General features: G+C 43.6%; 2 protein-coding genes across 5 annotated transcripts; one reads left to right on the plus strand and one right to left on the minus strand.

Moving 5' to 3' along the window:
* Positions 1–857: 857 nt before the first annotated feature.
* LOC139614696 (uncharacterized) lies at positions 858–12,394 on the minus strand. 3 transcript variants are annotated; one of them, XM_071472172.1, is made up of 11 exons: positions 11,963–12,394; positions 7,292–7,423; positions 6,180–7,163; positions 4,783–5,248; positions 2,843–3,193; positions 2,575–2,598; positions 2,247–2,409; positions 1,977–2,065; positions 1,804–1,875; positions 1,546–1,676; positions 858–1,466 (listed from the first exon to the last, which is right to left on the minus strand). In XM_071472172.1, exons 2-11 carry the CDS (start codon positions 7,413–7,415, stop codon positions 1,303–1,305), a joined length of 2,568 nt encoding a protein of 855 aa, XP_071328273.1. In that variant the 5' UTR covers positions 7,416–7,423; positions 11,963–12,394; the 3' UTR covers positions 858–1,302. The 3 variants fall into 3 exon arrangements, with proteins under 3 accessions (XP_071328273.1, XP_071328272.1, XP_071328274.1); XM_071472171.1 differs by lacking the exon at positions 11,963–12,394 and adding an exon at positions 8,249–8,439; XM_071472173.1 differs by lacking the exons at positions 6,180–7,163; positions 11,963–12,394 and adding an exon at positions 8,249–8,416.
* Positions 8,768–12,715, plus strand: LOC139614698 (UDP-glucuronosyltransferase 2A2-like). 2 transcript variants are annotated; one of them, XM_071472178.1, is made up of 6 exons: positions 8,768–9,039; positions 9,166–9,655; positions 9,837–10,117; positions 10,627–10,714; positions 10,889–11,108; positions 12,393–12,715. In XM_071472178.1, the coding sequence occupies exons 1-6, from the start codon at positions 8,791–8,793 to the stop codon at positions 12,667–12,669; spliced, it is 1,605 nt and encodes a 534-aa protein (XP_071328279.1). In that variant the 5' UTR covers positions 8,768–8,790; the 3' UTR covers positions 12,670–12,715. The 2 variants fall into 2 exon arrangements, with proteins under 2 accessions (XP_071328279.1, XP_071328280.1); XM_071472179.1 differs by having other exon boundaries at positions 11,316–12,477.
* Positions 12,716–12,990: the final 275 nt, after the last annotated feature.

The following is a 12,990-nucleotide window of genomic DNA, read 5'->3' on the forward strand; positions in this document are numbered from 1 at the left end:
AAAAAAGAATGAACAAATAAATATATGAAATAAAGTTAAAGCTCCAGCCAGTCTAAAGGTAGATGTCCATGTGTTTGTGATTATAAAGCAGGTCTAGGTTCTATATTAATACTGTGAAAGTATCAAAGCCTCAGTCCACAGAGAAATGCACACAGCCTGTATTCAGACACTGAGCCTTAAAACCAGCCGTCAGGACTTCTGGAACTTTGTGATGTCAGGGAGAGAGTACCTGAAATCTGCTGTATTTTTATTGGATCACTCAGATAACAGTCAGCCAATCAGAAGAGAGGCTCAGATCCTCTCTTCTGATTGGCTGACTGACCTGTTGTTACTAGAGCTCCAGAGAAAAGCCTGAGAGAGGAGATGTAAAACTACACTGAGATGGTTTTTGGTTCTTAAACCACAGATATATCTTCTGATGGAGATCAACACTTCAGATAAAACATGGGTTAGTTAGTTAAAATATGGAGCTTTAAAATTAACCTGCTGAGACTGAAGTTAACGTTCAACCATTGTTCAGATAAGAATCATTCAGGAAAGATAAATTAACAAAATGAGGTCAAACAAAGAAATGTCAACGGTCATGAAATCCTTTGAATAATTAATGTTATCTGAGAACAAAAAAAATCTAATAATTTATAAATAAACATTTTTTTTCTGGACTAAATAATCAGATAAACTCCACCACACTGAGCTGTGCAGCCACTCACTTCATATTTACATATTTTAACTCATTTTCAAACTCTGAATACAAGAACTAAAACATCCATGAATAACAATAATAATATTAATAACAACAACAACAACAGCAAAACAACAACAACAACAACAATAATAATAATAATCAAGTGACAAACTTAAGCAATCGGAAACAAACTTTATTTGTTCAAAAAATAGAAACATTTTCAGCAGAAATATATATTACACATTAAAAATATTCACCAGTGATTGCAGTACTACACTGTACTATGTGAGTACTGCAGAGTACTACAGCATAAGTGAAGTGTGTGTGTGTGCGTGTGTGTATGTGTGTGTGTTTACACAAAAACAACCTGTTACCTGACGTCATCCAACAGTAAAAAAAAAAATTAAAATATTAAATATACCAAAATTCACATTTTAAACAGCTGACACTGTAAAAAAAATCAAAAACAAACATCAAGTACACTGCAAAAAAGGAAAACCTGCTTCATGTGTCCACCTTTCTGATGACGTTACTATGGTAACACCACGGTCAGCAGGCGTGTTAGCAGCTCATGTTTATTTGGCCTTTAGTCAGCTAACAGGAAGTGACATCACAGCTCACACATCCAGGCCTTGCCGTGTAAGGAAGTCTTCAAGCGCGCTCAGTCGCTCCACCAGCATCACGTCCATGTCTGCGTCGTCATCACCAGACCCATCAACATGGCAATGTCGCCGTGCTGCTGCCCGCTTCCTGGGCACCATGGCAACAGGAAGCCCCGCCCCTAAAACAAACAAAAATAAGACAATTAGAAATACATTACATTCTTTAAATCTACAACCCCTCCTCTATGAACTATGTACCTTGCGGCCTCTTCCTCTTCCTGGGCTGAGTGAAGTCAGGGAAGAGGAGGAGCCTGCGCCTCCTTTGCTGGCCAATCAGTAGCAGTGCTCCATCCTTCTCTCGTGGCTCCTCAAAAATCGTCTCCAGACTCCTGCAGGATGACAGCAAGGCATGCTGGGAGGCCTAGTTTGTGCAGCACATCTGACACTTTCTTAATGTGCTCTTCATGTGGGATTGGTAGTTTTTCATGTTGGTGGTGGGTGATTTGTAGTTCTTACCTGTTGGTGGTGGGGGATTTGTAGTTCTTGTTGGTGTAAATCTCCTCCAGACTGAACTCTTTCTTCTTTAATCTGAAATTCATACGCATCTTTGTTCCATTTTCATATTTTCAGTGACTTTTTTTATTTTGTGTCTGTTATATTTCCTCCCCCTTCCTCTCTCCAATGTTCACCTTTTGACCTTTGGTAGTCCCATCGGTGTGAGCGGCGTTTCCCGTGGTGACGCCCGGCGGATTCGAATCTGTGAGACTCGTTTACCGCGCTAAACAGAAAAACATCAGAAGGAGAGAAAAAAGAAGTGATCAAAGATGAAGAATCACTGGACAGAGAACTCTGGATTTCTCAGAGAAACATTTAAAAAATCAAAGAATGAAAAACAAACTTTAAAATTAGTAACAAGAAAAAAGAAAAACTGATATATTTTTGAATTTAAAAAAGTCCACCTCTCGATTTGTGCTGAGAAACTCAGAGCCAGCTGCTGATTGGCCGGCAGGGAAGGGCTCAGACAGTCCATTGGCTGAGCATGGGGGTAGGGGAAGTGGTCGTCGTCGGGGTGGGTGGACACTCTGAGTGCTGTGATTGGTCCGCTGCTTCTGCTGTCCCCGGCTGGAAAAAGGCACAGAAATGATTGAGAAGAGACTTGAACGTTCAACACAGGAATTTAAAGTTCACCCATTGAAGCAGATTCACTAAAATACCTTTGACTTTGAGTTTAACCTGTAAAACATGCTCGGTGAGAAAATGACTGACAGGTCATTCTCAGGTAATTACCTTGGTGCTGGTGTTTGCACATAACTGAAAGACAAAAATGGAGAATTTATGTTGATGTGTGACGTACGCTGAATCCTAATAACTTTACAGATTTTACATTTTTAACAAAAATTACATTAAACCAGTTCTGTAAAACTTTAATTATAACATTATATAATTAGTACATTTACAATGTATTGATAACACAAAGTAGTGTCAAAAACAATTTATTATTTCTAAAACAGTTACTCATGAATATTGTTGAGGGTTAATTTAAAATATGACCAACCAGTGGTCACTGCTCATACTGGGCGGGGCCGTCCAGTCCCTCAGGAGCCGCAAGGGACTCCCACATGCCTCGCCACTCACTAACCCTGACACCGTCTCCATGGCAACCACTGACAGCCGTAGCATGGGGGCGGGGCTAAATGAAGAAGAGAAGGAGTGGAGCCACAGATGGAGAGCATTGTGATTGGAGCAAAGGGAGAGGGGAGGGCTGAGGTCAGAAAAACGCCATTGGCCGGATGAGACATTGAGGTCTTGCGGACAAGACACTGAGTGCACTGATTGGCTGTGGGTTCGAACACTCTGGGCTGATTGGAGGAGGTGCAGAGAATTCTGGGAAGAGGAACCGGAGATGCTGGTAGGGTAGACAGAGAAAAAATGTATATAACTTATGATGTAATGTAATATATTTGTGTACAATAATATAAATGAACTTTATTTATTGTTATAGTGAGTCCACTACAATTAATTATACTCACATTTATCATTTCACTTCATAAGTGTAATTAAAAGTAATCAGATTTTAATATAAATAATACAATTTTATCATATACTCATAATGACTTGTTACAACTTATCTTTACTATATATTAGCTTGAATATATCTTTAAATGATCTATAAATTAAATTATGTATATCTATTATTATTATTCACAATTTACTTTAACTTTTTAATGGGTTTAGCATAAGTCAAAAAATTATCTTTTTAATAACATAATAAATATATCTGATATTATTTTAGAAAAATTCCCTTTCAGATTTATGAATTTATGTATCGGTAATATTAAGGTTATAATTTAAATATTTCTGTAATTATTGAAGCATAAAGAGCCGTCCGCACCAAGAATAACAACTATCAATGAGAACTGTGATGATAATTGAGAATCCACACTGATGAATGATGATGTACACACTTGTGCTCCAGCTGTGTCAACCCACTGTGACGTCACCCACTGGTTTGTGAGCTGCTGTTTTGAAGCCTCAGTTTGTAATTTGTCTGCCGCCATCTTGGTTTTTTGAAACCTGAAGAAACCGTATTTGGAGGAGAAGGTGGAGCTGAGGAGGAGTGAGGGGTGGAGCTGACCTGCTCTGTGCTCTATCATGATTGTCAGGTACAATCTGTCAATCAAACAGTAGCCCCGCCCTAATGCAGCCCCTGCTTTATGGTCTATTTTCTCTAAATGAAGCATAATTTAAAAAGTGAACATCATGTTGTGTTGAAGAAGACTTGAAACTAGAGACTGACACATAAACTCATCAGGAAAACGTTTCCTGAGGTAATAAATCAGAGAGAAGTGGAGACATTTTCCCATAGACTTCAATACAATCAGACTCTGTTTCCAACCAGTGGAGTCGCCCCCTGATGGTCAGTAGAAAGATGCAGCTTTAAGGCTCTTCAGGAGTCTACGTCCAGGTTTATCATCAAGCTGTGGTCAGATACTGATTCTGAGCCCAACAACTGCATCCAGATGTTCTTTTTGCTAGCATCTTAATGCTACATGTGTTTTTTTTAACCTCGATGGCCACCCTCTCTAAAGTCATCTGCCAAATTGAACTTGACGTGCTGACAGCAGGTCCAGGTGACGGGCTGAAGCTCCAGTGGCTGAAGCAGAGCTGCTTGGTGTACTGACCCAGTAACAGAGGCGACGCCTGCCTGTAATAACTATATGTAGTTCTTGTAATGTGTTAAAATTTCCATATTAATTTACTGAATAATGTATGATTTAATTATACCAACTTCTAAATAATAATTGTACTATAAATGGGTTATTAATTAAGTATTATTTGATAATTGTTACCATAGATTCATTTTTCTTATTACCATTTATTTTATCTTTTATATAAGATAATTTAAGTTCATTTTTTTAATCCATTCTAAATTTGAGATTATAATACACTTGTTTCTCTCTCTGGTTGTTTCTAGTGTCTCTCGCCCTCTCTCACCTGTTCAGCAGCAGAGGCGGTCTGTAGCCGTTCTTCCTGACAACAACACTGACGGCCTTCTCTGATTGGCCGGGTCTTCCCTCCTCTCTCCTTCCGTGTTTCCTCCGGTTAAAGTTTTGCAGCGTGAGTGGCGCCTCCTCCTCTGCCTCTCCTCCTCTGAAAGAGACAGCCATCCGCCCGATGAACCTTCTAGAATCCTCCTCTTCCTCATCTTCTTCTCTGTTTTCTGGAAAAATAAGAACATCTTCTCCTCTGTTCTTCCTCTTCCTCTTCCTTCCCCTCACCTCCTCCTCCTCATCATCATCACCGCCCCTGCTCCTCCCCTTCCTCTGTTCTGACTGGCTGAAACAGGAAGGAAGAAGAGGTGTCGATGTGTCCTCGCTGTCTGATGACGCGGATGATGAAGAAGAGGAGGTAGCAGGTGGAATGAGGGCAGGGCCACAGGAGGAAGAGGAGGAAGTGAAGGCTGAGGAAGAAACAGAAAGGATAGAAGTTTAGTTGTTGTAGCAGCAGTTTTCAAAGTAAAATTGATTCATATCAATGATAAAAAATAATAAATAAATAAATAAATAAAAATCAGGTCGATTTTAGGACGTTAACTCGGTTTACAGACTTTTATTTTGTTTACACGTCACGTGATTCAGGCTAAAGCCTCTTGGTCCTGATCCAGCTGACTTGTGAATAAGCTGCACTATTACAGGCTTGGGTTTAAGGCTTGTTGCTATTACAACAGATCCAGACACAATGTAAATCAGCTTTGACACATGGATCTGAGGAGAATCTGAGAACTATACAAACTGGAGGGGCTGAGGCCAGAGCAGGGTCCCCAAACACAGGTGATCTAAGACCAGAGTCCTGGACCCTGGATCTGAGGTGATCCAGGTAACCTCAGGTTTAACTCTGGTTCTCAGTCCTGGTTCACTTGTTACCGGGGTAAATCACCATGGTAACAGATGCTGAACTCCTGACCTGTCAGCAGCCGAACTACTGGCCAATCAGATACCTGGAAAACCTGAGTCATCATGTCTACAGGATCCTGACAGGGACAAAAGAGAGGAGAGTAAAGTCTAATAATAAAGATCAGCAGATGTTTGTATGGATCAGTGGATGTTCTGCTGTTGGAGTCTCTCCATGTGTCCACTCTGGTTTTAAAACAGCTTCTAACAAACAGAGGAGAGTTTATCACTGAATAACTCCATCAGAACTATTAGAGCTTCATCTGAACTGAACACAGATTCTTTCATCCACAGGATCCTGACAGTGATGAAGCTGTGACTCTCCTCTTCATCACTGGAAACTGATCACTTTCTTCAACCAAATGATTCATCAATTGTGACAATGTGACAGATACAGACTCTCCTCCTGGAGGAGCAGATGAAGGAGGAGAGACAACTCACCAGAACAGGCTGCACCTCCTCCTCCTCTCTGACCACTCCCCCTTTTCTTCCTCCTCTTCCTCTTGCTCCTCCTCTCTAGAGAGTTCAGACGTCGGCCAAGAGAGGCCAGAGCTCCTCGCAGGAGGCGCCGCACCTCCAACCGGTGAGCTGAGAGGAGGCGAGGTAAGATGGAGGAGCAGGGGCAACAGGGGGGAGGAGGAACTGAACAAAGAAGAGAAGGAACCACAGGGGGCGGAGAAACTGGAGGAGGTGGTGAAATTAGTGACAGGGGGATATGAGCAGAGGAAGACGGAGGAGGACAAATGGAAGAAGTATGCGGAGTAAAAAAGACTGAAGGAGGAGGAGGTGAGGAGACAGAAGATGCAGGAGGAGGTGGAGGAGGAGACTGAGAAGAAGAGGGATGATAAAGGAGAGGAGGAAGAGAAGCAGAAGAAGAAGGAGGAGAATGATGAAGAGAAGGAGATAGAGCAGTAGATGAGACAAAAACATAAGCAGGAGGAGACAAGAAGGAAGGAGGTGAAGGATGGAGGGATGGGGGGATAGGAGGAGAGGAGGTAGGAAAAGGATAAACAGAAGAAGAAGCAGAAAGGGTGCAGGGAGGAGTGGAGGAGGAAGAGGATGAAGGAGGAGGAAGAGGAGTAGGAGCAGAGGAAACAAGAGAGGGGGTTATAGGAGAACATGACATAAAAGGAGCAGAAGAGACAGATGGAGGAGGAAGATTGATGGAGGAGACAGAGGAAAAAAGAGATGGATAAACTGAAGAAGGAGGAGACAAAGGCGGAAGAAAAGAAGGGAGCGACATAGGATGAGGAGGACAGAGAGGAGGTCGACAAGTGAGAGAGGGTGCAACAGGAGGAGGTGTAAAAGATGATGGAGAGGAAAGAAAGGAGGGAGGGTTAGTTAAAGAAGGAGCCGTGGGCAAAGAGGAGGCACGGGGAAGAGGAGGAAAAGAGGAGGCGGAGCTCCATGGAGGAGAGAAAACTCCTGCAGGAGAAACAGCCATCAGTACTCTCTCTCTCTCCAACTCTACATGTAACCATAAGGTCTCTCACCCAATTCATGATCTGAGAAAATGAATAAAAACAAAACAAATAAAAGAAATCCTCACACACCTGTTTGTGTTTCGTCATCATCATCACCCTCATCGACCAAAGGGAGAACTGGAGGTGGGCTCACAGCTACCAGGCCCCGCCCCCGATTGTCACTGTCATTCAGTGTTAGTGGTTGAGATAGCATGGCAGAGACTGGCAGAGAGAGAGTGAGAGTCACATGACACCATCGATGAGTCTGAATTAATCAGGCATCAGTTTGATGTTTGGAGCTTGGGGCTCTGTTATAATTCTTTTTCATTTTACACAAATCTTAACTAATTTAATTTCATAAAATTGTTATTTATAGGGTTAACCTATAACCCTAACCCTAACTATGAACTGTAATTTTCCTTAGAATTACTTTAGGTTAAATCATTTTTATGATTATGTTCTGATACCAGGAAATAATACAAAAGCCAAAAAAAAAAAAAAAAAAATCTATCTCTGGCAAATATCTCTATTTATTATCGTTTTCATTTCCAGAATTGTTGTGGTATTAGGAAACGTTACTTGTTTAAAAGTTAATTATGGATAACCTTTAAAATCATTTCTGAGTTTTAAGGTAACCATGACTAATATGAGCAAAAAACAAATCTTTCCTCAGCCAAATGACGTCAGTACAATAAAAAGTAAAAATCTTAAAAAACATTGCAGCTACTTCCAGTTCTTCTCGCGAGATTTCACCGACTCCTGCTGGAAAAATCCCAAAAATATTACTGAAAATCTGCGGATTTCATTGTCAGCTGATTAACTAGCGATATTGGCAGATTTATGTCGTCACAGCGGGATTCAACGTGACGTAACACTAACGGAAATAGAGAGAGCGGCAATGTTGCGGCTGGAGGTTCGGGTAAAAAGGGATTTAGGAGAAATAAAAAGAAACTGGTCGAGCTAGCTACAGCTAGCTGCTTAGCAGGCTTTACTGCGTGTGAAGCCGATAAACAAGGACAAACTGGGACATTTAACGGTTCATTTTACCTTTTTCGAGGCCGGTGGGTCCGATAGTCTCCGTTAAATCGTCTTATTTCTCATTTTATGAGGTTTACCGGCAGAAAAATGCCGAATCTGGTCGGTATTTCCAGAGGTATCGGCGCCCGTTATCGCATCAGACCGGCGTCAAGCTAACGGAAGTTCGACTGAACTTCCAGTGAGTGTCAAAATTAAAGGTCCTGGACGGCAGGTGGAAAACCTTTCAAATTAAAATACAATGAAAATAAATAGTTACACAACTACCGGAGGAAGGTTTTTTTTCAAAGTAATAGCGCACAACATAACAAACTATCTGTTAAAGCACTGAAACATGATCAACTTTAATTGTGTTGATGAAGTGAGTTATTGTCCAATCAGAGAGCAGCTCTTATCTGTAACTGACCTCTGATCGGTTTGGACTTTGACTGTGCAGGTAAACATGCTGCAAATGTATTTGTCCTCAGACTTGTGACAGAAAAACAGACAGACTTTTGTTCATAACATGATCTTTTGTTTGTTTGTTTGTTTGTTTGTTTGTTTTTCCACTCAGGATGCAGGGTTTCCCGCCTCTTCTTCTTCTTCCCTCCGCTCTCCTGTTGCTCCTCCATCCCTTCGCTCCGGTTCACGGTGGCCGCGTCCTGGTGTTTCCAGGTGAGTACAGCCACTGGTTGAACATGCGGAGCATCATGGAGGAGCTGGTGAGGAGGAACCACTCCGTCACCGTTTTGGTTTCTGACGCGTCGCCGTCCATCAACTACAACAAGAGCCGCGACACCAAGTTCAACTTTATGGTTTTCAAGGTGATGTTCAAACTGACGGTTCACTGGTTTCAAAGACTTTCAAAGACTTTCAAAGACTTTCAAAGACTTTCAAAGACGTTTGAATGGCCTGGTGGGATGAATGTCTCCTGTGTCCCTCTCCTTCAGGTTCCGTACAGCAGATCCGAGTTTCACGGCCTCACTCAGGAGTTAGTTCACTTGTCCATGAACGAGTTCCATGTTTGGTCTCCGCTGCAGAAGTTCTCCCGGATGTTCGACTGGACGCGGCGCTCGGTGCAGCTCGGGACCCGGCAGTGTGACTCCATGCTGAAGAACGAGCAGCTGCTGGCCGCCCTGCGGAGCGCCGGCTTCGACGCCGTGCTGCTGGACCCCATGGTGATGTGCGGGGACCTGGTGGCTGACGTGCTCGGCCTGCCGCTCATCGTCTCGCTGCGCTTCTCGTTCGGCGGCGTCCTGGAGCGACACTGCGGCCACGCACCGGCGCCACCGTCGTACGTCCCCGCCGCTCCGCTGCCGTACCGCGACCGTATGACGTTTGTAGAGAGGTTGGTCAACGTGATGACGTACGTGTCGACGTCAGTGATGACCGAATTGTTCTGGAGGGTAACGCTGGATAAGTACTACAGCGAGGTCAAAGGTCAGTGGGCGTGACGGTAACGCTGACGCTGTACGGAAACACAAAAGTAACAAAAGTGTTTAAGAACTACGATTTTGAACTGAACAAAGTTCTTATAAAAAGCTTTTATTTTGATGTGATGAGTTTACTGACCTGTCCCTTCAGATTAAAAGTCTCACGGTGCTGTTTCCTGTGTGGACAGGAAGTCCCAGCAGCGCCTGCGAGACTCTGGGGAAAGCTGACATCTGGCTCATCAGGACGTTCTGGGACATCGAGACGCCGCGACCGTTGCCGCCAAACTTCAAGTACGTGGGCGGTCTGCACTGCAAACCGGCCAATCAGCTGCCGGAGGACATGGACGCGTTCATGCAGAGTTCAGGCGACGCAGGTGTGGTGGTGGTTTCCTTCGGCTCCATGGTAACCAACCTGACGACAGAACGCGCTGATGTCATCGCCGCCGCCTTTGGACGAATCCCGCAGAAGGTCAGAGGCCACGCCCACTCAGAGCTGTGTTTCAGGGTCTGTTTATTAAGTCCTGAGCCGATCTAACCCATCACCTAGAACACACCTTAGCCCCTCCCCCTGAGAGCTGGTTTCACAGGTATCACAGTAGAAATCACCCAATCATGTTTCAGATTTAACTGATCAAAAAACATCTGGAAAAATACAAATAGTTCACTGGAGTCACCTGGAGTCACCTGGAGTCACCTGGAGTCACCTGGCTCAAGTCTAAGTCCAGGTGTGTCAATGTCAGTCCAGGTCTGAAGTCCTCAGGTCATGTGACTCCCACCTCCACCTGACACACCTGTCAGCTCTTATTCTGAATGATGACGCGATTGATGGTGTGTGTGTGTGTGTGTGTGTGTGTGTGTGTGTGTGTCCAGGTGATCTGAAGTGTGTGTGTGTGTGTGTGTGTGTGTGTGTGTGTGTGTGTGTGTGTGTGTGTGTCCAGGTGATCTGAAGTGTGTGTGTGTGTGTGTGTGTGTGTCCAGGTGATCTGGAGGTTCAAAGGAAAAACTCCTAAAACGTTGGCAGCGAACACGAAGCTCTGTGATTGGCTCCCTCAGAATGACCTTCTGGGTAAAAACATCATTGATCATCTGCTGATTGATAAGTATCAGTGGATATTGGTTGGTTGATTTTTAACAAACAACATTAATTTATGTTCAAATCTTCTCATCAGATATCATGTTATAAAGTTATAAAATTGCAGAATCCTTTCACAATAAAAGCCCTGTGTTTTCTTCCTGTCAGGTCACCCAAAGACTAGAGCGTTTGTGACTCACGGCGGCACCAACAGTTTGTACGAGGCCGTGTATCATGCTGTGCCACTGGTCGGAGTCCCGCTGTTCGGCGATCAGCCCGATAACCTCGCCCGTCTGAGCCGCCGCGGTGCGGCTATCGTCCTCGACTTCAACCATCTGACAGCTGATGAGCTGACAGAGGCGCTACACGCCGTCATCAACCAGCCAGGGTGAGGGTGATCCTGAGTCTCTGGGTGTTTGAATCTGTTTCTGCTTGATGACTGAAGTCAGGTCTGTGTTTAAGACATGTTCAGGTTTGATTCTCTGACATCAGATCCATCAGTAAATCCCTCAGTCCTGATTCGTGAAGCTTCTCTGTTGCTAACAAGAGTCTAAATGAGACGACGGAGGTGATTGTTGCTGCTGGTTGTGTTTAGGCTTCAAACATCATAAAGTGGAGTCATTCGTGAAGATGATCCTGCTGAACAAAACCTGTCAGGATCACAAACTGCTGCTGATTTTCTCTAATCATCCAAAACACACCGGAGGAATCCTACTGGCTGTTTGTGGAGGGAACCAGGTGATGATGACATCAGGGATGGACTACAGGAACACGTCGTCCCTGCTTTACTCTGTTCCCAAACTTGTAGAGTTAAGTTTTTGTATTTCCTGTGTATCACAATTAAAGCAGCAGTCGGCAGGTTTGTGAAAATCCAGGACTTAGGCAGACACAAATTTCAGGTCCTTCCCCTGCTTTCTGCCGAGCTCCAAACTGTCTCCTGACTGACTACAGGCGAGGTGTCGCACGCCAGAGAGCGTGCAAGCATCTTAGCTTGGGTGCACGAGCACAGTATCCACAGCAACTGGAGACGCCAGAAAGTATGGAACACACGGAAGTAAGAACTAGCCTATTCTACTCTCAGGTAATGTTCGATATTGACTTTATACTTTAGGTAAGACTCAGCGTTTCTGTTTATTTAGCAACAGTCAACTTTGTTTCCAGAGCCGAGGTTACCGATAAGTAACAGTTAGCATTCACTGGAGCGTTTTACTCACTGGGACTTTGCTAATATGACATTTTTACCTGTTGATGTGGATCGAGTTTTGAGACCGAGACACAGGCCTCAGAGGAAGAGCACATCCCCTCAGCTGCTTCTACACGCCGACGGACTGGTACAAGCCAGAGCCATGTAGTAGGCACATCCTGCAGCTTGCATGGGGGTAGGAGGGCTGTCTGCAGCGTGTGCATGAGCTCTGATTGACAGTCGGTCAACACTCCCCCTGGGTCTGATTAGTAGTATTGAACTGGGAGCGGTGAATTTTTGCAAATCGCATTACAAGCTGTAAGTGGAGCCAGAGGAGCTGGATTTTTTCTAAAATTACCTGCTTCATGTACGACTGTCAGAATATAGTGACAGATTCAGCAAATAAGGCAAAAAAATGGTTGCCAACTGAAGCTTTAAAGTGTGCATACATATGACAATAAAGTAGTGTTTTTTTCCCATGATGCTCAGCTACAGGTCCAGCATGCAGCATTTGTCGGCACTGCACCACGACCAGCCAGTGGCGCCACTGAGCACTGCGGTATTCTGGGTGGAGTTTGTGATGCGACATGGTGGAGCACAACACTTGCGGTTGGCGTCACATGACCTGAACTGGTTCCAGTACCACAGCCTAGACACTGCTGCTGCCCTGCTGGTTGTTATGACAACTGCCAGCGCCCTCTGCTGGGCAGGCATCTGCTGTTTCCTGCGAAGCTGCAGAGGAGGAGGAAGAGAAAAGAGCGACTGAAGAATTTTATTCCATAATAAAAGATTCAATTTATTATCTGAATAAATGTGTGAAAAGTTTTTTTTAAAACTGTGAACTAAATTAAGTTTTAACACATTTACTGAGTTGTCATCAATAAACCTGATGTAAAAATACAAAGTCATCACAATAACAGATGAAGATCCAACAATTTATTTCTTACAGTTTGAAAACAGCTGAGACATAAAGAACATATTTATTATTAAAGTGATTTCATTGTTGACAACCTGCAGTAATCTGATTACTTGTAACAGTATTTAATTACTTTGATTTTGATTACTGTCCGCCTGATTACTAAAAATA

Source organism: Trachinotus anak, unplaced genomic scaffold, assembly GCF_046630095.1.
Source record: "Trachinotus anak isolate AG129_WGS33_773 ecotype Australia unplaced genomic scaffold, CSIRO_AGI_Tana_v1 ptg000035l, whole genome shotgun sequence".
NCBI classification, from domain to species: domain Eukaryota; kingdom Metazoa; phylum Chordata; class Actinopteri; order Carangiformes; family Carangidae; genus Trachinotus; species Trachinotus anak.

Excerpts from the sequence above, each read along its gene's own strand:
- LOC139614696 (XM_071472172.1), bottom strand. The coding sequence starts at position 7,415 with ATGCTATCTCAACCACTAACACTGAATGACAGTGACAATCGGGGGCGG. Across the intron at positions 3,194-4,782 it reads CCGCCTCTGCTGCTGAACAG|CATCTCCGGTTCCTCTTCCC; the intron begins GTGAGAGAGGGC and ends CTACCCTACCAG. Across the intron at positions 2,599-2,842 it reads AGTATGAGCAGTGACCACTG|TTATGTGCAAACACCAGCAC; the intron begins GTTGGTCATATT and ends TTTGTCTTTCAG.
- LOC139614698 (XM_071472178.1), top strand. The coding sequence starts at position 8,791 with ATGCAGGGTTTCCCGCCTCTTCTTCTTCTTCCCTCCGCTCTCCTGTTG. Across the intron at positions 9,040-9,165 it reads TCAACTTTATGGTTTTCAAG|GTTCCGTACAGCAGATCCGA; the intron begins GTGATGTTCAAA and ends CCTCTCCTTCAG. Across the intron at positions 9,656-9,836 it reads GTACTACAGCGAGGTCAAAG|GAAGTCCCAGCAGCGCCTGC; the intron begins GTCAGTGGGCGT and ends CTGTGTGGACAG.